Source organism: Mesitornis unicolor, unplaced genomic scaffold, assembly GCF_000695765.1.
Source record: "Mesitornis unicolor isolate BGI_N332 unplaced genomic scaffold, ASM69576v1 scaffold2762, whole genome shotgun sequence".
Taxonomy (NCBI): domain Eukaryota; kingdom Metazoa; phylum Chordata; class Aves; order Mesitornithiformes; family Mesitornithidae; genus Mesitornis; species Mesitornis unicolor.
In genome coordinates this window covers 33,365-56,961 of record NW_010168288.1, presented here as the reverse complement: position 1 = coordinate 56,961, position 23,597 = coordinate 33,365, and the positions used below count along the sequence as shown (strand labels likewise).

The 23,597-nt window shown below is 41.8% G+C and overlaps 1 protein-coding gene across 1 annotated transcript in view; it reads right to left on the bottom strand.

Moving 5' to 3' along the window:
- Window positions 1-23,597, bottom strand: part of LOC104536358 (transmembrane protein 132D-like) — a gene marked incomplete at its 3' end in the record, with an annotated part of 148,672 nt that overhangs the window by 92,441 nt on the left and 32,634 nt on the right. Inside the window, exon 2 of the mRNA XM_010178940.1 lies at window positions 1,920-2,808. Within this exon, the coding sequence (XP_010177242.1) occupies window positions 1,920-2,808 (889 nt within the window). The remainder of the gene's footprint in view (window positions 1-1,919; window positions 2,809-23,597) is intronic.

The following is a 23,597-nucleotide window of genomic DNA, read 5'->3' as shown; positions in this document are numbered from 1 at the left end:
ATGTAATATAATTATCCTGGTTAGGACTAGCTCTGCTTTTGACTGATCACAGCTCATGGAAACAGATATGCTTTGAAGGCAGATTTCTAAGACCCTGCATTTACAGAGTAAATACAATGAAAGGTTTTTTGCCTTAATTCTCTTTTAGATATAAAAGGTCTTTAATGTTTAAATTTAAAACCATTTTCATATGTAATAGAAGTTTCCATCCATGTCTGCAGTAATATCCCTCTAAAGTCTTAAGTACAGAGAAAACCAGAAAGGCATCCCTGAATTCTTACTATGAGGAACTCGGAGTGTCCGTCTTAAAATCAGCCACTCGAGAAACAACTTAAATCTTACACAGATTGACTCAGAAAATGAAAACCCAATGTGGTAAGGGGAGTAGACGTGGTAAGGGGAGTAGATAACCTACTGGTGTTTGTCCTCCACCAGATGAAGAGGAAATACCTGTCCTCAAGACAACAACTAAGTGCTGTGGTTATTCAGTACAAATCACACATCTAAAAAGGAAAAATGACTTGATTTTATGGCTCACCACTTCCCCCAGAAATCCCACACAGATCTTCTGGGGCAGTGGAGAAAGAAAAAAACTAAAAAACCCCATGAGAATTACTAATTTGACCCCTTACTACTTAGGTCAGTGGAGTCAAATGGGACTTACTCCTTACTCCAGCATGAGATATGCATCTAAGCTGAACAATGCTGCATTCGTGCAGCTTCGTGCCATTTTAATAACTGAGCCCTGAAGCATATCTAGGTGACTTCAGACAGAGATTTTTCGAGGTTGAGATGTATAACCACCAGAGAAAGGAGGCTGCATTTTGTCTCAAGTCAGAGTTGGAGACGATTTCTTAGGTGAAGCACCAAGCACCTCCAATGCTCAGCACCGCTGTTGGCTGTGGGGCATCTGTAAGAGCAGGGAGTTCCCTGCTCCCTCTGGTGATGCAGCTCCTCTGTGCTTTGTCAGCCTGTGGGAGCTTTGACACCGACCATCAATTCTAGCAGAAACACTCCAGAACAAGTCAGCCAACCCCAGAAACCAGAGTAGGACATTTACCTCCAGTTCCAAGAGAGTTGACACGAGTCCTTGGTAAGGGAAACCAGAATGAAATCAGCTCCACAAGCACCGATCTTCCCTGTGTCAGCCACAAAACTCCAGTTTTTAGTGCTGGAATGCAGCGTGGCAAACGTGCAAAGGGAACTGGACAGACTCCCTTGCATGCAATGCTCCAGTTTGCCACACTACAGCCTGATCGTCTTCGCTGTTCTTTCATGTGTTATATTGCTGGACATAGCGAGCTTCCCAATGCTTGGAAAGCAACCAAGTAAATGGCACTTGGTGTTACATTCGAAAAACAACCGCCAACCACCTCAGGTATTTTTCATTCTCAGAAATGGTTTTGGTATATCACTAATACTTAGGAACCTCAAACGTTTTAGAAATCAGAGCCAAGCTTACAACAAGTTGGGGAGAGATGTTTAAGCATATAAATCCTGCTTAGATGGTTAAATCTTGCTCACTTCCTATAAATACCTTTGCGGATTTGAGCTTTACTAATCTTAACATGAGTTCAATGAGAGATTAGGAGCACTGCAGACTCCAGCTCAGGAGACTTTAAATGTTATCTCCTATTAGCACATAGATAGGTCCCAGCTCTACTATTTCAATTTTTGTAAGTACTCAGAGGACAACTTCAAGAAAAGGCCTTTCTCACGCAAAGAGATCACACCTCAGACAATGCATAAAATATTCGAGCGAGCAACAGGAGAAATGTTGAGTAAACCAACTGCAATACGATTTCTGTAGAGCAGCAGTAGAAGGACTGTCATGCAATTTATACATGAGAAAGTGACTTCCCATACTGTGAGCAGAGAAACAAGAAATAAGGTACTAAAGAAACACGAAACAGCCTTACCTCAGTGTGAACTGATCTTCTGTTGAGTTTTTAGCAACAGATACAAGGAAAGTCAAAATGTCACCTTGCTTGACAGTCTTTGGTGCATACTGGATGGCAATATTATTATCCAATCTCATTTCATTTAAGGAAGGGCCAGCATGTGTCTGGTAAAGGAAAACACTTCCAATCCTCTGCAAGGGAGGTCCCGACTCATCGATGTCATTGCGCCCTGGCCGGATCCCATTACTTTTCCTTACATCCTCCCTGGTGCATTCCCCTTTCTCATCTCCTGGTTGTATGGCATAGTAAAGCTCCACAGGGCTCCCTTCAGACTGATCCATTGGTTTCTTACGGCCAGCAACAACCGTGGGGGGGTTAAACCAGCTCGGCAGGAGCTCCAGCTCCGCCACACACAGCCCCAGGTCCCCTTTCAGCCTGCAGCTGCCCCTGACTTCCCGCGTCTCTCGAAAGGCAAAGACGCGCAGGCAGGGCAGCCGCTCCGTGGTGCTGTAGTCATCCCAGTCCCGGCCCACGATGTAGAACAGCACCTGCACTTTGGGCTTGCTTGGGTAAATCTTGTCACTCATTATGAAGGCCTTCAGTTTCCAATTAAAGGAGAACTTGTTAGTAGATCCAAATGGGTTTGAAGACAGCATTAAGTCCTGGGGCACTACCTGTTCAATGGAAAAAGGTCCGTAGCTGGCATTTAACACAGGCGGCCTCTTGGATTTGTAGATCAGAAAGGATTCCACTCGGGACTGCAAGCTAGAATTCCTCATAATATCCTGGTTGGCTTCCTTAAGGAAGAAGGAAACATCCGCATTGTGGATACGATAGGTCACGGGCAAGTAAGTTGGCAGTAAAGAAAACCTCTGTATACTCTCCAGGATCCCTCGACTCTCAGCCACTGTTGAAAGGAAAGGAGAGTTGAAAAGATCAGATCTTCAGCTCATACTGTGACATAACCTCACTGACTTACTGAGGGGATTGACAGTGCTGTGGCTGATACTAGTGGCAACAGCAAGCACCATCAACCCATGCAGAAGTAGCCTAGCTGATGGTGATTTATCTGATTATCTTGGAAAACAACAGGTTATGATAAGTTCTATATGGCACCGAGATTAAAAGAAGTCACTTGTGTGGGTTTACCCATGCCAAAGGTCACATCTTCCCTTGCAATATACATTTGTTATTGGAGAGCACCTGCGATGTAAGATCACTGCATAGGCACATTTGAAAAGGAATTTGACCACTGAAGCAAGTTGCACCTGTACAGGAAACCAATGCAACGGTTGTACATCAAAAGCTGCACGTGGACCACTCAGAGCTCACTTCAACCTGCTTTCCAGCGAGACGTGGATTTAAGTGGTCTCCTGCACAAGGCCGAATTTCATTTCAAGAATAGTCAGCACAATAACCAGTTACACAAAAGCTCCTTCACAACACTCTGGTACTAGAGGATTTCAAAAGGAGCTTTATTTGCATCCAATTTATGTTCCTTTCTATTTGACTTCATCTAGGGTGTTTTTTTCTGTAAATATCCATCAGGATTCACGCCACTGTGGCTCCCTAACCCTACATTGTTCCTTAACACAACTGCATTATCTGTAGGCTGTACATCACTGCACATTGAAAGAATATTTTCAATGACACTGAGCCTCTCTTACCACGAGATATCCATTTTAACTGTGCCATCGAGCAATTACCTGAGGCAGGCTAGCACATAAAAGAATAAGCTCTCCATCCTTTCTAGGAACTGTCAGTCCCAAAGAGCAAAGACGCACACTGTCAAAAAACACAGATGCAAATACAATACGACCTTTCCCGTTTGAACATCTGGCCTTCATGCTTACATCTCCACACCCTAATTGTGAAATAAATTGCATTTTCTTTTCCATAGCAGATTCAATTCTTTACCCTTATTCAGAAAAAATGTTACCACAGATAGCATCCAAAGGCAACCCAGTTTTCCAAGGTCTGGTCCAGCAATGCTTTATTATATTCCTTATTTTTTTGTTTGGCATCTGACCCATATTGATTTGTTATCAAGTACTGGAGTAGCCTGAGCTGATGTCGGTTACCCCTAACCACCAATCTACCATTTAATGTTTCTAAAGACCTTTTTCTAGATAATCTCCCAACAAAGATTTCTCACAACTCTAAATGGCTTTTCTGGTAGTTCGAGTTTCAGGGATGTCTCTCTCCTATCCACCCCTAAGGCTAAATCTGTTCCGCCGCTGTACTGCTCAGATCACCCAGCCCATAACATTGTTCCTCCATCTAATGTCCCATTTATAAATTCCACACTCATTTTGTACTCCTCCCAAAAGCTTGGCAAAGCACCATTAAACACAGCGAGACATCGAGGAGGCAACTTAGAGAGAGGAAAAAAGCTCAGGGTATTCAATTTTTTATTTCCCTTATTTTGATTGCAGCTCCCTCCCTTGCATTCCACAGGGAGAAGTACATTATTTTTATATTAAAACTAACAGAGTGTTTCGCCTCATAATTTTTTAATCATTTATTTTAGTGCCTAATTATCTAAGGGATTAAAAATCTTCCCTCTGTGTTCCCCATCTCCACAAGACGATGTTCCTCGGAGTTTGTAAATCAATGGCTCCTTGGAATAGGAGAGCAATGCAAATGAAAACAGAAAAACCAGAAGGTGAACTGCCCATTAAAAAAAGGAAACAATCCCAGCAGACAGAGCAGGGCCCATTGGTTTTTACATTTTTGGGCAATGGCAGAGTGGTCTGCTCGCTGTTGCTCTTCCCCCTACCATCAAGCTGTGGACGTGCACTGCGTACGAATTGGCTTCTGCTGGAAGCTGACAGCAGCTTTCCAAACAGCCAAAGGCCAAAAATTCAAACCACTTTACACTTTTATCTGGGGAGAGTTATAATCAGCACAAACAGACAAAAATTCCCAGAAACGACAGAGCTCTGCAGTACCATCTGGATCTTGACCGTGAAAGTTTATTAAGGATTCTGAAGGATAGGAAATCAAAAACAAAAACAACTCTCAGCGTCCTTAATTGCAACCATGACTATTTTTGTAAAAATTATGCATATTTTTACAAAGGCAGAATTGCAGAAGATTGCAATTTTGTGTGTTATTGGGTGAGACCCAGCATAAAAGTGGAGTCTTCAAGATTTAAGCCACACTATCTACCCTAAATATTACACCAAACCTATACCATTGTAACCAGAACTCCACAGGAATAACCCACCTGGATAAACATGACAAAAATAACATGGTGAATCTCTCGTTTTAAGTTAGTCAAACAAAATAAGTGATGAGTAACTGAAGTGCTGTTAAGGAAAGAAGTAAAGAGGGCCATAGATTACCTCGCCTTACCAGCTCCGTGTGGATGTACAGCGCTGTGTCGACAGATAGTGGTGCTATCAGATTAAAACAAACTGAGGAGTTTACCAAACCTATACCATTGTAACCAGAACTCCACAGGAATAACCCACCTGGATAAACATGACAAAAATAACATGGTGAATCTCTCGTTTTAAGTTAGTCAAACAAAATAAGTGATGAGTAACTGAAGTGCTGTTAAGGAAAGAAGTAAAGAGGGCCATAGATTACCTCGCCTTACCAGCTCCGTGTGGATGTACAGCACTGAGTACATCACACTGTGTCGACGGAAAAAGTGGTGCTATCAGATTAAAACAAACGGAGGAGTTTACCCGTGTATAGACAGATTCAACTCCAGATTGACCATTGCAAGCTGCAAGATCAGTTTTTCCTCAGCAGAAGAAAAACCAGACTCTTCTACTGCAACCACAGAGTGGTGGTGCAGCACTCTGGATTCAGGAGATGATCCCCAGCAGCTTGAGACAGAGCAATGAAATCTAATTTCGATGCTGTGCTTATGCCAGGAGCGATTATTTCGCAATCCCTCACAACTATGTCTGTATTTGACCTCTCATGCTGTGAAAGGTTTGTTGAGGATTTCCATCAGTGGCCACCTGGGAGGAGATGCTGTAGCAGGCTGGTTTGCTTTGCCTCTCTCTTTAGTAAATCTTCCTCTCGCTGACACTGTTTAAAAAATACTTGTCATTGATGGAAGGAGCAAATTCTTTGCAGGTCACCGAATTTGAAGATATTCAAGAGAAAGGCAACATAATCAGTCTCCTCCCGCACAGCCAGAGCTTGTGCATATGATCTGTCCCTGAGCACGACACGGTAAACACGCTGCATTTACCTTCCAAAGGATCACACTGCTTTCTTCATTAGGCTATTAATTTTGTACTGCAGCCTGGCTAAAAACCTTAAATCTTGATTTCTTTAATATCATGTAACAGCAGCTCTCAGTCAATGACAACAGCACTATTCATAGCTCAGTTTTACTGCAAAGTTATTGACCATGGCTTCAGAAAATTGAAGAAATCTCCCAGACCACTAACTCCATTCTCTATTGCCAGATCCTCGGGACTTCATTGCCCTAACGGTTGCTTTCTTTTTAAAGCTGTTCAATCCACGATCATCCAGCATTCATGACAAATAAAACACTCTCCCAATCAATTTTATAATGTTACTATTTAAAAAAAAATAAATTGCCTTTTCCTTGTGGATTGAAGAGAATGAATTCTTAAGAAAATTGCCTTCCCAGCTGCAAGCTCAGACTGGTAATGCAGGAGATGAAGTTTGTTGCTGTATCATGGGGATTGAGATAAACGCTCTTTGCAGTCTGGCCAGAATTTTTACATTTCTAGACAGTTTCAGCTTTTCATGCATCTTCTGCTCTCCTTGGTTTGTTATGCATTGAAATGTGTTTTACCCAAGATTTGTAAGAAAAAATAAATCTGGCAGTGTGATCTATTTCCAGATCTGGAAAGGCATGTCACCAGGATGTCTGCTCCAATAAGGCTTTATGCTCAGTTCTGTAAAATTAAGATATTTCTGTCTTAACCTAGGTTAGTGCCTGAATCCACCAGTGCTGTCACAGAATCCCAGAATCCCAGACCGTTAGGGACTGGAAGGGACCTCCAAAGCTCATCCAGTCCAATCCCCCTGCCGGAGCAGGAACACCCAGATGAGGTTGCACAGGAAGGTGTCCAGGCGGGTTTTGAATGTCTGCAGAGAAGGAGACTCCACAACCTCTCTGGGCAGCCTGGGCCAGTGCTCTGTCACCCTCACTGAGAAGAAGTTTCTTCTCAACAGCTATAAAATAGCAAATACCATCCCCAGGTAGCAGTTCTGAACAGACTGGTGGTGTACTCTGCTGGTACCTCACTTACTACGGGCAGTGTCAGTTAAGGCAGTGGTACGTGAATATCTGCGCAGGATCATTTCCATCTCACAGGATTAATTAGCACTGTCTTTTAAAGCATTTGATTAAGTGCTGTATTGAGCACAGCTTTGTGACGCACCGACAAACTGATGGGAGGTTTTTCTGTGTTATGTCGTTTTCGTTTTGGCTTGTTTGAAAGCAATGAGGTTGTTCACTGGCTACACCTTGCAGTGGTGCTCAAAGGCCAAGAGAACTCCAGCAGGAGGGAGCACTGCAGATACAGGACAGCGCAGTGCAATACGGTCTAAAATATATCAGTATTTCAGACGCATCGGAGGGCAAGAAATGCAACCCATAGGAAGCAGCACACAGCACCACACGATCCAAAACCTGCAAACCCAGCCAGGGTCTTCTGCAGATGATTTCCTTTGAAAACAGCTCCACACGCCCACACACCTCATCTGTGCGGTAACAGAGTCAGGAAAGCATTTCAATGAACTGATGCCATAAACACATGAATCTATCCCACAGATATCCGCATTGAAATTGTGCGCTGGAGTTGTTCCCTGACAAGCAATTAAACCAAAAGCTGCAAGGTTAATTCTCCGTTAGGTTGCACCACATTACGTGTGTCCAAAAGTGAACTGCCTGCTATCCGGTTGGACAGGCTAGTTTCCTTTCTTCACATCCCGTTTTAGCATAGATTCTGAGCATTTCTTTAATTATATTATTAAATCTTTACTACTTCTATGACCAGAATCCTTCACTGAAATCAGACTTCATCAGAAGGAGCAGCATTTGCCTGAAGGAATCTACATTTCAAGTTAATAGACAAGGTGTTAGGAGCTGGTATTTGGTCCCAAAATAGTGATGGGGTTCAACAAAAGCCATAAAGTCAGCATGCATTCAGAAACTGGACAGAAATCCTCTCTGTTGTCAGTATTGGATGTGAACATCCCCAAAAGATTTTGAACAGCGACTTTTTAATAAAACCTGAAAATGTAAGGAGAGTTGAGATTTTCCTGTGGCCTTCCACTGCTTTATATCAGACAAAACAAGTCAAGTTGTCTTCAACATCCGTGACACAAACTGGTACAAGAGGAAGCTGAGTCGTTGCATGTCCAGCCCAGAGACACAGCATGACAGTGAGCTCCTTCATAGGAACAACGCAACAGCTGAGTTTTCCCACCCTGAATATGGCCTGGTTTTGTAACTATTTCCTTATGAAGACACAATTACATGTACAAATGTTCCATGAGCACATTATTCTCTACACAGCTGTGTAACACGTAGGGCTGAAATAACGGCTGACATGTTACTATCACTATTCACACTGCAGCGCTGGTTTCCCTTCATTCTTCACCTTCTTGCTTGGAAGAGGAGGATGAGGGTCTATCTTCCATACCAAGACCAGAAATAAAAGAGTCCAGCCTATCTGGAACCCTCATCTTTCCTTGCAGCATTGTCACAGCATTACAGAACAGTTTCCAAGATCATCTCATAGTTCTGGTAACAAACAGCGTTGTTCTAAAGGGCAAGTACCGACAGCACAGCAATAACCTAAATCAAAGTGTCACAAATAGGGGGACAAAACCAGAGCCCTGGAACCCAAGAATCTTGTGCATTTACCTGCAGCAAATTAAAAAGAAAAACGGCTTCAAAGCCAAAAGTCACCAATTTCTTTTTCAGTCTTTTCCTTATTAGCATTTCAGACTGCTCTGCCTGTTCACATTATAACACTCACTGTTACTGCTTCATCCTTGGGAAATTATGATTATTCTGTGAGAACAAAGCTGTTCCCAACCCGCCAACATCCTCCCAATTCCCAAGTTATTACAACTCTTATTCCAGTTCTTCCTGCCTGTGAGGAGCTTCTCAAAAAGCAAGGAGAAGACTACTTGACTGTCAAGGCCACAGACTGTGCAGAAGAGCTTCTTTGAAAACGGTGACTCCTCATTTCCTGTAAGAGGATTTTAAAGAAGTTGGAGTATTGTTATAGAGTGCAATGAATGTTAAGTGACAGTCACAAAGTAAGTGTTGAGCAAAGCAAATTAAACTTCGCACAAATGCAGACAAATCATTTGCACCATCATTTTCAAGATGGATACGCACTGCAAACCGTTCTTTTTATGAACATCTGACCACATTCATGAAGGTACTGGTCAAGTACCCACTGTCAATGAGTGCTTGGGTGATTCAGCAGCCATGACCATGACAATGTTATTTATGTTGTCAATGGGATGTTACTAGACCACAATGTCTTATATGGTCTCTCCACACAATCTCTTTCACACAGGAACTAAGTTTGATTTTACAGAAAAAATTAGAAGTTACAAACATTCAGAAAATGGTCTAAAAAGGGAGCTCTTGGTCCACCAGACAAAGCAATGGCCACCACAGAAACAACCCTCAGTCTTGACATCAGGCTCCAAAAGCAGGGACATAAACTAAAACCAAAATTAACCTGTGGATTTCACAAGCCTGCCTGTCAGGAACAACTTACGGACTGTCATAAGTTAAATCATGACCTCAAAGGATTTCTATGCCTCCGTGCCTGGAGTGAGAGCAGCATCTGATCTTGGCAAGCGTAACTTTACGTGCATGAATCGAAGGATCATTAAAGGCCAAACACTTACCCAGCACTTCTCAGATTCAAACTGTTATTTGACTTAATGGTTTGTAAGTGTTCATCCTTGACACACACTCTGAGATGCAGACTGTCCTCCCAGTTGCTGTATCAATCCAGGAGTTCCAGTTGCCTTAACAGGCCCATTGAACTGGGTTATCAGTCAGATAAGCTCTTGACAGCAGCACTATAGTCTGCTGACACAATATTTTCTTTGAATATCACATTTCACTGAAGTTTGAAGAAAGTTTGGTAAATTAATCACTGATGTCAGGACAGACTACATCTCATCATTCATTAGGAGAGAGATGAACAATCCTTAAGTTTTTTATTACTCACGTTGACAGACAGATAAAGAAATCGTTTCAATAAAAGGGCCACAGAGGAACACATACACCTTTATATTACCTGGTGATACAAAAATGATCAGAGAAGGATCGGATAACAAAGGCAAGTTCCCACCTGAAAAGGCAGCAAAGTAATAATTACAGAGAAGAGTATTAAGATAAAAGGATGTGGCAGTGTTTCACACAAGAGCTGATGTCAGCCCAAACATGAAAGGGCAAAGCAGTGATGGGCACCACAAAGTTTACAGCAAGAAAAACAAACCACGCAGCCACGTTAACTACTGGGGGACAGGGAGAGAGCAGCTAGGAACATTTTTCTGACACTCCAGATGCAAAACACCAGAAATCACACAGAGCTGTCCCCAATCCATCAACCACACACGATTCAAGGAGCAAGAGGAACTAGAGGGGGTAACGCGTCACTCCCTGGAGTGTGTCATTGCTTCCAGCAAGCAGTGAACTTTCATCGCTGTAACTCACCAGACCGTCCTGACACACACCATCTCTTGGCCTTTTTTTGCAGTTTTGATGCATGTATGTAGTGAACCATAAAAAGACAGAGTCTGTCTTTAATGAAAATGGTACCAGGCAAGGTGCTATCTGCTCACAGCTCAAGGCATGCCAATGGTGAAGGAGCGAGGAGACAAGGGCTTCAGTGTCCAGCAGATTAAAACATTTCTCAGGCCCTCTGTTTGTTTCTCTCTTTCTATTCCCCCTCTGCCCCCTATGCCTCTACTTTCAGAGGAAGAAAAAAAATAATTTTGAAGATTTGAAAAGAAAAAAACCTACAAAAACTACAACACACACAACCCGGAACCCAAGAAATCCCACAGACTTCGAAAGCTGGAATTCTTGCCAGGAGTATCTCGACTTGGATACTATTTCTAGTGTGTTTATGTTCAGGAACCAACAAAAGGAAAGTAAGGCTGGGCAGTGGGGGAGTGCAGAGTGCCAGGAGAGCAACATCAATGGCAGAATCCCTCATGACAGAGACAGCAATGCGGTACCGTGCATTGAACAGCCTCACACCGCTTCAATAGATCCTGTTCTATCAGACGTCGATCGGATTCTGCCTCAAACGTCTGCAAAATGCCCCCTGCATTTTCTGCAGAGATCCCAGGGACTGTGTGGAGGCTGCAGGTCTGCTACCAGCCATGACTGATGGGAGGAAAAAATTCTGAGCATTAAATAAACAGCTGACTCAGCAAAAGTAATAGTAATAGTAATAAAAGTAACAGTAATTCTGCTGCCAGCCTTTTATGAGACAAGCCATGTCTACACACCCCAGTGCAATTCCAGGGGAATGTGAAGTGCAGCACAAAAGTGATCGTGGCTGCTGGCTGATCATTCTCCCCTCCAGAGAAGGTTTTTTTTTAAATTCATTAATCTATATCGTGCCTCTACGTCTTGCTGTAGGCTCTGTGCCTGACACTGAATTTGTACAACCATTACACTATTGGTCTTCTACGGCTACATTCACTAACAAGATATAAAGATTTTTTTTTTAAGTCTTATTTAAATAACATCATAATGCTGATACATGCAGTAAATTTCCAGGAACGTCAATGAAACTAGCAGTATTTCACTAAATAAATTCCCATTTTATGTTCATTAAAGAAAGCACAACTTAAAAATATTTGAATGTGTTCTTAGAAGGAAGTGAAGATACCAATGGGTATTTGTACCTGAATAGTACAGGAATTAGAAGACACCACAGCACATATATATATCTGTATCTAGATGTATGTATATATACATATACACGTATATATATGTATCTATATCTATATACACACACACACACACAAGCAGAGATACAGGAAAGAATCTGGACTTTGGTAGCATAGAACACAGAACTAATTAACATGGCTTCATGGGTATTTGTAATCTTCTCTATAGTCTCTAGTACAGACACACTACAGAAATGGGAACACGCAGAGTGTTGAATCCATGGGGTCCTCCTGCTGAGGATGTTCAGGAGCAAAGCTTTGATTCCTGTCCTGAAAAACTGTTCTAAAATAACAGTCCAGGTCTGCCTGCAACCACTAAGACAGCTCCCCAACTTTCCCCAAATCGAAAGGCCATCGTCACTAACGGAGATGAGTAAGAACCTTCTTGATGTGTTCTCATTGGCCTCTGAACCACAAGGGCTTCATCTTCCACATGAAGTTTCCTTTCTTTGCTACATCTGCTCGTGAACTCACCTCATACTCGTTGAGTTAAACTTAGTTTAGTTAAATTTAGTTAAATAGTTTGCTCCTGCAACTCTCTGAAGTCTCATTCAGAAACTGATTCCACCTTTTCCAATCATCCTCTTTGTTTTCCTTCTCTATTCAAAAGTGGTTTCTAGACAAGCTGGTACTGACACAGATGCCACAGTGTTTGACACTCTGTAAACACCTAAAAATAGGAAGATAAGCAAGAACTCTTGGGTCTTTTCCAGCCTGACAAAGTCTCCAATGTTTTCTTTGGCACTTCTTTGGGAGTTTGTTCTCTCATTTCTGAGCCAGTTTCACATCTCCTCGCAGATTCTAAAGGTCATATTAAAACGCTCCTCAGCTAAATACTATGTTTTCTTGAAGCCTGGCTAGAAATTGGGGTGTTATCCTGGGTGTCACAGACAGAGTCCCTGAGGAGGATGCCATGAGACGTGGAGCCGAGGGCTCTGGCTCTTGGATTGCAGGGAAGCTCCTCCTGGAGAATGTGGAGGATGTTTGAAATTCAGCAGCAATGAAGACCGCAGGGGAGCTGCACGAGCAGCACTAAGAGCTCAAGATTAATTTCCCCTACCCTGCAATTATCTTGGATACTCAAAAACCTCTGCTACTTGGACAAGAATAGTTTTGCATTCTCGCCCTACTGAGAAGCTTGGAACAAAAGATTTCAGAAGCACTGGTGAAAAACATACAATGGCAAGCTCAGAAACAACAACCCTGCATTTAAAACAAATTACAGGTGTACTTTCTGCCAAGCAGGTCTTTGCACTTACAAGGACCAATACTGAAGTCCCTGTCATGACAAGCTCTTAAAGGCAGCGTCATTGAGCATTCAAAACAATTATCCCATGAGTGTCCCGGTGTGTATTTGCACATGTGAATCCATACGCACATTCGAAATACTTTATTTCATTTTAGCACCTACATTTGTGTGTGGTTAAGAACAAATCCTGCTGCAAGCAAGCATACCAAGTCATATATGTTAAGTCTGTACCAAATGGGTTTTACAGCTGTATAACTGATGCTTAACATTGCTGCTTGTAGGTAACAAGATGATCTTTTGAGGTCCTTTCCAATCCCTAACGTTCTGTAACAGATTAAAGATGAAGTTCTCCAATTGAATGCCCACAGAATAAACAGTACCTACTACACAGAGCAGGCCAGATGGCACGACTTGACTGCAAGCAGAAAACCAGCAGAAAGACATCACCTGATTTAAGCTGCATTTGGATCACGCACCGACCACTGCACTTTGTTCAGTAGGGCAAATACATAGAACTGACGGGGCAGTTTGGTGTATTTTATCCTAAATCTTAGGAAATGACTGATCTGTCAGCTGCCCGGCTAAACCGATCAAAAACCAAAACCAATTCTCTCAGGTCAATCAAAAGGGAAATTTCTTTTTTCACCCCATCACTATAAAAGGGAAGCAAAACCAAACAAGAAGTCTAATGGAACGTTAATAAAGGATTATGGAACCTTTTAAAAGTTAGAAAGAAAAAAAAATTAAAGCCTCCAACCTTTCTTCCCAAACTCTCTTACTTTTTGATTGTTACTTTCACAGGAAAGCTATTCTGTGTCTCCACAGCCTTTCTAATAAGCTGGTGGGTAAAAAGGTACTGGGATTCTTTTTAACCAAGTACGTGTGTAATAGCGGCAGGTCACTTAAAGCTCAACATCAGCCCTTCTCATGGAGGCATTTCTGAACACGCCAGCGACCTCCCATAGTCTTATTTCACCAAGAGAAATCACTGATCAATGGAATAAATAGCTGAGCAAATATTTCCATGCCTGGTTACCACAACCCCAAAATCATTACCAACTGCCGTGTTATTACCTACGGAAGATAAGGAGTAATCCTGTATTTGGAAGACAACAAATACATAATTGAGACCAAACAGAAAAGTACTGATTACTTAATTTACGTTACTATTTCTCATTTTACAAATTAAGCTAAGGTTCTTTACAAATCCATGCATGCAGTCTACAAATACTTAAGAGCCCTTTCCTGGTCCCTGAAAAAGGCTTTGCATTGCTCAAACAAATCACAGAACGTACAGACATTTACTGCCTGGCACTTGAGGAAACATCCAGGCATAAATCAACCAAGGCAAAACACTGAAAGTGAAGGAAAGCAAGAGCATTAAAATGACATTAAAAGTCTTCTCCCAAATTCCCTATGGTTCATAGAGGTGCCACATATAAAACTTAAGGGTTTTAAATCGTATAAATAGCAAGGAGCATTACTGATACCATCATCATTGAAAGAGGAGAACTTCGCATGACTGAAGTAATTTTGATACCTTACTACTCCACCTGAAGAAGGAAGACAAATCAGATTCATTGGTAATATTTTGAGAGGAGACACTTGTAATAGGTGAGGAATCTGATATATACTGCACAGAAATAAGAGAAATGCTCCCAATAAAAAGTTTGTTAGATAAAAAGCACACAGTACCCCACGTGAATTAGCAGTGCAAGCAGAACGTGTGCTAAAAGAAGTTCAATAGCTGGTCCTTTCAGGTTGCTGTGCCTCTGCTGCATGTGCTTGCCCTGCCTTCCTCAGCACAGAGGAGCTGAACTCTGTTACTGCAACACAAGCTAAAACGTAAATACCTCATACACAGAGCACCTCAGGAGTTTTACTGGCATTTTTCTGCCTGCTGCTTCCCTAGGCCACCTAAAATCCACTATTTCCTCATATTGTGGCCACATCAGGACCTCCAGGCTAATTCTGAAGAGCAGTTGGACACCGTGCAAGGAAATGCGCTGAGCTCCCCACCACCAGCACCCTCCTCTAAGAGGGAAACTTCCTGAGAGGGCTTTCCTGCCGTAACCAGGTATTTCAAATGCTGTGTGAAACAAACCCTGCTCTGACAATAGCTAAAGGTTTTTGGATGGGTTCATCTGCACAATACCTCTGTTTCTGTTTTGGGAGAGGGCCGTTGATATCTTTGCTTCTTTTTTGTTTGGGTTTGGTTGGTTTTTGGTTTGTTTTTTCGAAGTACTGATCCTGACAGGATGTTTCAAGTTATTTACATTTCAGAGGATGCACAACCATAACACGTACTCAATTTCAGCTCTACTCTCTGAAAAGAGGACTCTTCTTGTTTCTTCAACAGAACACAACGTGACCTCTGCTTAGGAATGTGCGCAAATCCATAGGCTGCGTCACTGAAGGCAGCGATGTATCACCTTTTTCCATAGATACTAAAATAGTCAACTCCCACCCTTGTTCACCAGAAACATCCCTTAGGGCTTATGCCCTCTGGTTTCTTTCAGCATTTTTAAAGGTCATGGTCTGACATTTCAGCAGTGTTAGAAGCCATTGTCTTCCTTTCTACATGTGCATCCCTGTCTAAGTATTATTCCCTTCTAGCCACAAGGCCCAAGGCAAGGAAGCACTTCTTTGTGAGGAGACCAGAGCTAGCAACTGCACCTGGAGACTGATTAGAAATAAGTCAAGACAGCTTAGCTGAAACAATGCTAGAGAGAAAGGGGTTATGCATAAAACGATCATTTCACAGGAAGCATGGCATTAAAATAGAAGAGAGACCCTTTTTTCCTACACTTAGATTGAAAAACAGAAGTTTAAGTCAGCCTCATAGACCAGAGCAGCTCTGCTCTTTTCTGTAATGGCAAGCAGCATATTAGCAGTTACTACAGTTACAAATTCTCCTCTCTCTACTAAAGCATAACCAAAAAGAGAAATAAAACAGAAAACCCCAATAACTTACATCCTTTATAAACAGGATTCACAGCTTCTCTGTAAGACATTGCCCCTCCAGAGCCACTGTAACTTACTGTGAGGTTACCAAACAGCACAAACTGCTCTTTAACTCAGGACTGAGAGGAGGAGTTCTGTATTTAATTGGAGCCCACACCAGGGGATGGTTTGGCTAATTGCATGACTTAGCGAAACCCCAAGGCTGCTCCAGGTTACATCAGTTTGTGAGAGCTTTCTCCAAGCTTTTATGCTCTTGCAGTGCTCAGGATGCCGTGCGCTCCAGTAATGCCTTTCCTGACAGCACTGCCTGCCCAGAGTTATTAATTGGAAAACCTCCTATGAGAAAAGTCCTTGGAGGTGTCTGCCTCCTCCCTGAAACACTCAAACAGGACTGAACAGCCACCACAACCAGAAAACAAAATTACTGGGAAAGAATGTTAAGAGTCCTGCCAGGTAACAGCATTGTGGGGGGAATGACTGCTTTTTATTTCTTGATTGAAGAAAAATTGCAGGAAGGTTGTTCTCTGAGTATGTCTGCAGCTGTAATTAGGGAGCGTGTCAAATGTGTTGCCAATTAGCTTAATTGGTGTGCAGGCTGGCTGAGACCTGAGTAGGAAAGGGTTCTCATTACTTAAGGGGGGGAAGGAAGAAGATGACCAAAACTCACAAGCTTGCTAAGAGGAAAAGCAGCAGAGGGAATATTTGACTGCTGTTCATGATAGAGTAACAGCTCTCCAAGTGTCTGTAGAGAACAAGCTCTTTGAAGAGCGGTCTCAGCTGTACCTCTGTAAATCCCATCCGAAACGCTAGAATAATGATGATTTTCTGCTGAGTCTACTATGATTTCACAGAAGATCAGTCAGGAAAAGAAAAAAAATTATGGTCCTTGTGGTATTAGCTAAAGCTCTGCTATGAATTGTGAAGATACGCAGTTTTATCAGGACAGATGCAACAGCTGCAGCCTTCAGCACTGTGTACCTGCCAGTACCAGCAGCAGATGACTCATGTTGGACCACAGGAGTTTTAATACTGCCTAATGCCTATTCATTCTGGAGTGACAGACAATTAAAAGGCTGCAGTAAAGTAATGGAGAAGTATTTATGTTGCCCTTAAAATTAATTTCATAAGGTTCACCAATAAGGCAAATTGTCAGATATATTATTCTCTTTAGTGAGCACTGTAGATTTGCTGAGCATCAACATCAATATGTGTATGTACTTATACACACACAAACACTCCCATCATAAATGTGCAAGTCATACACAAAATTAAATCACTATCCAAACTATAATTTTGCACAGAAGAGACCCAAAGCCGTTGCTATTATTCTGTCTTATCTACATGAAAAGCAGTCTGCTTTTTGTAAGTAGAGTGATAAAAGTAAAGCACAATTCCTTTAATTACAGAGCTTTTGAAGCCAAATGTCCTGCCTCTGACTTCAGTGAGAAGAGAGTGCAGTGCCATGCAGTGCCATGCAGCTTGGCTGTGGTTAGATTTATGCCAAGGAAGCCAAGAGTGAACCCACTGACTCAGTAAGGCTTACTTGGCATAAGGGAAGATCAAAATCACACGAGCAGAATGTTGAGCTGACAGGGCTCCATGATCACACTCGGGGTCTCTTTCTCCACATCTTCAACTATTTTTATAATTTGTGTTCTGATATAAATGCAGCTCCAAACGATGGATTTTTTTTCTGGGATTGGTTGTGTGTTTGATGTTTGCATCTCAAGAGTATATACGAAATTTCATCGCAAACCAAATCGACTTCTTTTTTCTAATCTCAAACCTAAAACTAGATCCAAATACAGTGAAGATCCAGAAACAAACAACTCCTCTTCAACCATACTAGGATGGCCTCTCACCATCAGTATTCTGCATTCAGAAGTCAGTGAACGAAAAGAAAAATGTCTGAAGACAAAGAATCTAATCATAGCTACAACCTACAGGAGCTTCGTCTCATGCACAGTGTCTCTTGACCAAAATACGGCTCAATTCACATCGTCGGTTCAAGTACTCAATGATTTTCAGTCTTTTCTAATGCAGATCAATTAGCTTGTCATTGTACTATGGTGAGATTAAGTCAAGTCGTTATCCTGTGTTCATTAGCCGATATAAAAGTTCGGTCTCTGACCAGTTTCCGATGTGCACGTATTAGTAGCATGCATTAGCAATCAAAGACAGAGGGTAACCTTTAAAGCCATTTCCTTCATGGCAATAATCTGTTTTCATGTCAACAATAGACCAAAACAATATTTCTATAACATTAAAGGAAAATGCAAGAAAATCAAACTGTGTATTCTTATACCCCAATGAAAATTTTATGTTAATGGAAAATACAAATGCACAGTAAAGTTCTATTTACAGCCCTCATAAGTAAAGGACACATATATCTCACTCGAAAATATGCCGTAGTGCTTACCAAATACAGGCATGGAAATGATCCTATCAAGAGCTGAAGAGCACTCAGTAATGCATAGCACACGTTTCTGTCTGTAAGTAAAATTGGAATGAAAATAACTAAAGAAGGTAAATGTATCACAGTTAGATGAAAGAATAATAAACGTCCTCCTTATATTATTTTAATATTCCTCTGAAAACTTTATATTGCTCAGTTCTGCAAGAAATTTCAGAGGGGCTGTTGCAATTTTGACCTTTCTTGGCAGTGTTACTTTGCTGATCAAGGTGTGAGCATTAACTGGTAACTACTCCCATTCATTTGAATAATGTCCATTTTAAAGTTTCGGCTGCGGTTTAACACCTAATTTGAGTTACTGTCTACGGAAAGAGTAGATTCAGCACATCTCATTTACGTACTTATCTAAACGGGAGGCAGCCACACAATGTAATTCAGTGTATACAGCAGTTTGTTAATAAACTGAGTAGCTTTTACTCAGAAGGTTTCTGTAGCTTGAAAGCCAAACACTTAATAAAGCAGAAGAATTTAATTTTCTGGGGCACAGTTTCTCCCTGACACAGGTGCTCTTACAGGAGAATTTACAGTGTCCATTATCTTCTCAGATAGGAAGCACAAGAAATTACCACGCAAGAAAAGACCTTATAAAAGACTTCACTTAGTCTGAGTTTTGGGGGAGTAGGGCTCCGGTTTAAACATCAAAAGTAAGTTCAAAGTGCAAGTGAAACAGGATCTGCAGATGATAGAGGGGAACTCCAGGAGCTGCCCTGCCCATTTCGACAAATCATGACTGGAATTCCTCCACAGTCATTACCCAGCACCATTTATCTTGCTTAGTGTCTCTGAGTAATTGAGAGGACACAGACATTGACAGACTGCGGAAGATTCATTACTTGGGCCACCGAGGAGGGGAGTAAAGCACAAACACAACGCTTTTCATCTCACTTTGACAGAACGGCAGGGGAATAAGTAAAACATGGTCAATACACACCTGGGGATAGCTGGCTGTGGTTTGCTAAGAACTAAACACCCTTCTTGCCTTAGGCTGGAAAAGCAGGAATCAGGTTGTGACCACCACACTCACAAAGTAGAGAGCTCAAAGGCCAGGATTTCCTTTCCTGGTCCATGCAGATGTCCATGCCCACAGAGGTGTACAAATAAATACAACTGCTGCTGCAACTGGCTGGCTGGGCAGGTGGGTGGAAGCTCAGCCTGAACTGGCTGACATAACCAGATACTGGGAGATCCAGTTCAGATGTATAAAGGAGCTGGGAATTTAAGGATACCTGAGAAGAGGAATTAAAGGAAGGACTTGGTGGTCCTAACAGAAACGTCCCAAGAAAAAACAGGATGAGGAAAAAGCTTTAAGTGAGGTCTCTGTTTAAGTTAATAATAAAGGGACACCACAGTGAAATAGGCACCTTAGGATAAGACATGGCATACGTAATCTGCACTAATTTGCACATAATGGCACCATACAAAACCTTTACAAGCACGTATACTCACTGAACCAAGAGAAACTCCTAGTTTCAGAAAGCAGTTAAACCCAGGAGCTAACCTAGTTTCCAAACCTCATACGTGGAAGCACCCTTGCAGCGGTAAATTCAGTGCTGAAAATTATCAGTTGCAGCTTGCTTTAATGATCCACTGAGTAAAGAAGCTCCTGAACGCTGGTAAATGCCACCCTGGGTGGAGATACTCACACTGACTACTTGAAACAGGACAAATTACTCTGTGAGCTATGGAGAGCGCTTAGGAAGTTTGAGTCCCTGTCACAGATTCTGCTGTTGCTAGCACTCTGCCGTGGAAACCAAGGCTAAATAACAAAGAAAGCAAGAGCCGGCTCGTATTTAAAGGTGTGCAGGTAGATAAATATACTTTCCACACGCTGGAAAAATTCATGAGATGAAAAGGAGAAGACCCAGCGTAAGCCAGCGTGCAGTGGCAATCTGTCAAAGGTGCTCTGACTTCATTATCACCTCCAAAGTGCAGCTCTCCCGTGGCATTTCAGCCATGAACAGAGCACGGGGAGATTTCAAAGCAGGTTACAGAAGGCATTTTCTTGGCAAAGATCTACGGTTTTATGCTCTGAACCATCTTTCCTGTTATGGTTGGGTCCCCTGAACCATTCGGATTTTAACAATACCATGGATAATAAATGAATACGTTTCACAATTTGGTGAGATAACCAAAATGCCACCATCTACCTAATGAGCCTTATAATTGGGTTGTAATGAATTTTACGTAGTGCGGTGTAAGGGGCATTGGTAGGGACATTTAAGAGGGAACAGTTCTAACACCTCAGTTTTCAAAAGAATGGGTAAAAATAATCTCCAGTTCACTCACACAGTTGTTATTCCTGACAACATTCAATTTAGGCCAATGAGATTACTCATGTGAGAAAATTTGTCATAGAATAAGGCTGCAGAAATAAGCCCCAAGAGGTAAAGGTGATGCTATTTAGGAAGCTTTTCTTTGTGCAGTACCTAGCTAAAACTCTGTAACGCATTCCTGTGAAGAAGTGGTTTCCTCTAACGTGACATGAAAGCCTGGGAGCTCTGAAGAAGCTAATACCCACTTTTTAAAGTATTTTCTACTGATCAAGATTTGGGCATAAAAGTGAGAAAAGTGAAGTCTCTCTTCTTTTGCTTGTTTTCTCTCTCTACTTGATGAGCATTACCTCATTTGGATTTCAACTGGAAAAGCAATTAAAAATGAAATTAGGTCAATGAAATCAAAGAAATACTTTCCCATCTCCTCACTTGCTGTCGAACTTCTTAAAGTGAGAAACAGCAGATGACAACAAATAATATGCTTTTAGACAAAACATTACTTGAAGTAAAATGAATGGATTTCAAACACCCGAGAGCTCTTGTGTGAGTACCCAGAGTAATCCGAAATACATTTAATGACTTAAGAGCAAACAGTGGAAGGTTCTGTATTCACTCATGCAAGAGTAAAGAAATATAAAATTTTAATATATTAATAAATAAATAAATGAGAAGGAATCGAGACAAGATTTTCAGCTTCTGATCACCCATAGCTACAAACACATTGTCAGGAAAACAGAGTTTGTATCTCTTGATGAAAATGCTTGACATGCAGAAGGTCTGGGTGGATTTTCGGGGGCGGTTACCACCAGAGGATGAGGGATGCTGTGCAACCACAGAAATAGGAGCAGCACGCCCTGCATGATCCGTGCTAATGGGCAGCTCTGGTTCTTACTCTCTTCTCCATGGTACATCCCTAGGTAGGATTAACCCATGTTTAGCAATGAAATCTTGAAAACATATATATATTTTAAATACCACTATATACTAAAACCTTAGCCTGGTGGATATTTGCTTAGATTTTTAGAGCACATTCCTACATGGATGCTTTTCTACATTAGATTTTTATTTTTACTGCAGTCATGTTTTTACTTGAGACTGCATGCTGCTGGACTGCCACCTGAAAGCCCCAGCTCAGGGGGATGCACAAACATGCCACGAGGGAAGATGGTTACGGCCATGGTTTTCCTGTTGACACGAGTCAGGATCGGAGGATTCTGAAAAGTCTTTCGAACTTTCTGTAGGTTTCTTAAATGAAAAGTGTGTGGTTACAGGAGCTGAACAGAAGCCGGTAATTTCACTACATAGGAGTTTGTGTTTCTATCTTATCTGGGTCTGCTGTGCCATGGGAATTTTACAGTATCAAAGGATTTCAAAGAAAAGCTGGATGAAACTCAGTTTTATGCAACCATGTGTGGTTTTGACACAGGCGATCAAAAAATGCAGTCTGATCCAAATCTCCACGCAGCCAATTAAAAAGGGCTCCAAAGGACTTCTTCATCTTCAGATCAGCTCCTTCGTCTGGATGTGGTGCCATGGTACAAGCCAAGACAACACCCGATCGCCACAGAAATACACTCTACATTCACTGCCTTACAGAGCAGCTCCATGGTGCCAAACTGTGAGGATCAGTGAGGATCACGTAGCTATACTGGTACAGGAGCAAGAGAGGCAAACCCCGTAGCTGTTTTGACAGGCGTACCCTGAGCTCGGCCGGGACTGCATCTGAAATAAAGGCGTTATGTTTCCATCGTCTAAGGGATGAATTGTGCCTTAATGCCAGGAGTCTCATTTTATACCAGCAAAATATGCAAATACTGGGATCAGGTAATCAAGTGGCTTACACGTACCTCAACCTTCCCAGCATGCGTACTACATTAAACCCGAAGTCTTCCCACTGGCACTATCTGTTGCGTTATCAAGAAGTTCCTTTCCTCAGTTTATGAACAGAATACAGTTGGCTTTACTCAGCTCTCCTATTTTTTACAAGCCTGATGCTTGTACAACCTGGCAGCTTTTTAGCTCAATCATATAAATGTCTTAATACCCTGCATTGATCTGGAATCAACACCGTTGCCAACACGCGGATAAAAAGCATCTGGAGAATTTGTTGGTTGTTATTTCAAGCTGTTTATTATTCCTTGAGGACTCATATGAACACTCAGAACTATCATGCCTGCATTAATACTGCTCTCCTACACCTCTGGGTACTGTAACACCGTACATTAAAGATGCTTTAGAAAATTGTTTGCGAGTTGATATTGCACTGGGATTACTTTGTACGGTCTGCAGCTTTGCACTAAATAAATACTGGGAAACTGCACGCTGTGAAGTAGGCAGCTTGAACTCCTCAGTCTGGCCTTTGGAACACAGTTAAGAATAAAAATAAAGCATTGATATTTACCGAGTTATATTTTAAATCTTGGATTCGGCAGACCTGTGATTAATAAGGACTCAAGGAACATCAGTAATGCTGTGCTTACAGACCAGCACTGGAAAACAATCGTTCACAGGCAATTTCTGTGAAGAGATCCTCATTTTTATCACTGTGATACAGGACGACAAAGGATTATGACAAAAGATACCACAAAGAAAGGGAGCAAAAAGAGATGCAAGCATCAGGGAAAAAGTGGGAGAGAGAGCATCCAAAAAGTCCCTTGCTGGGCCACCTCCAATCCAGTGGGAGACCATCAGTCACTATGGACAAAGACGTTGAAGTCGTGCAGTCACAGAAATAAGAAAAATCATATTAAGTGGAGCAGATTCAATTGCCATTAGGAAAAACCAGGAGCAAG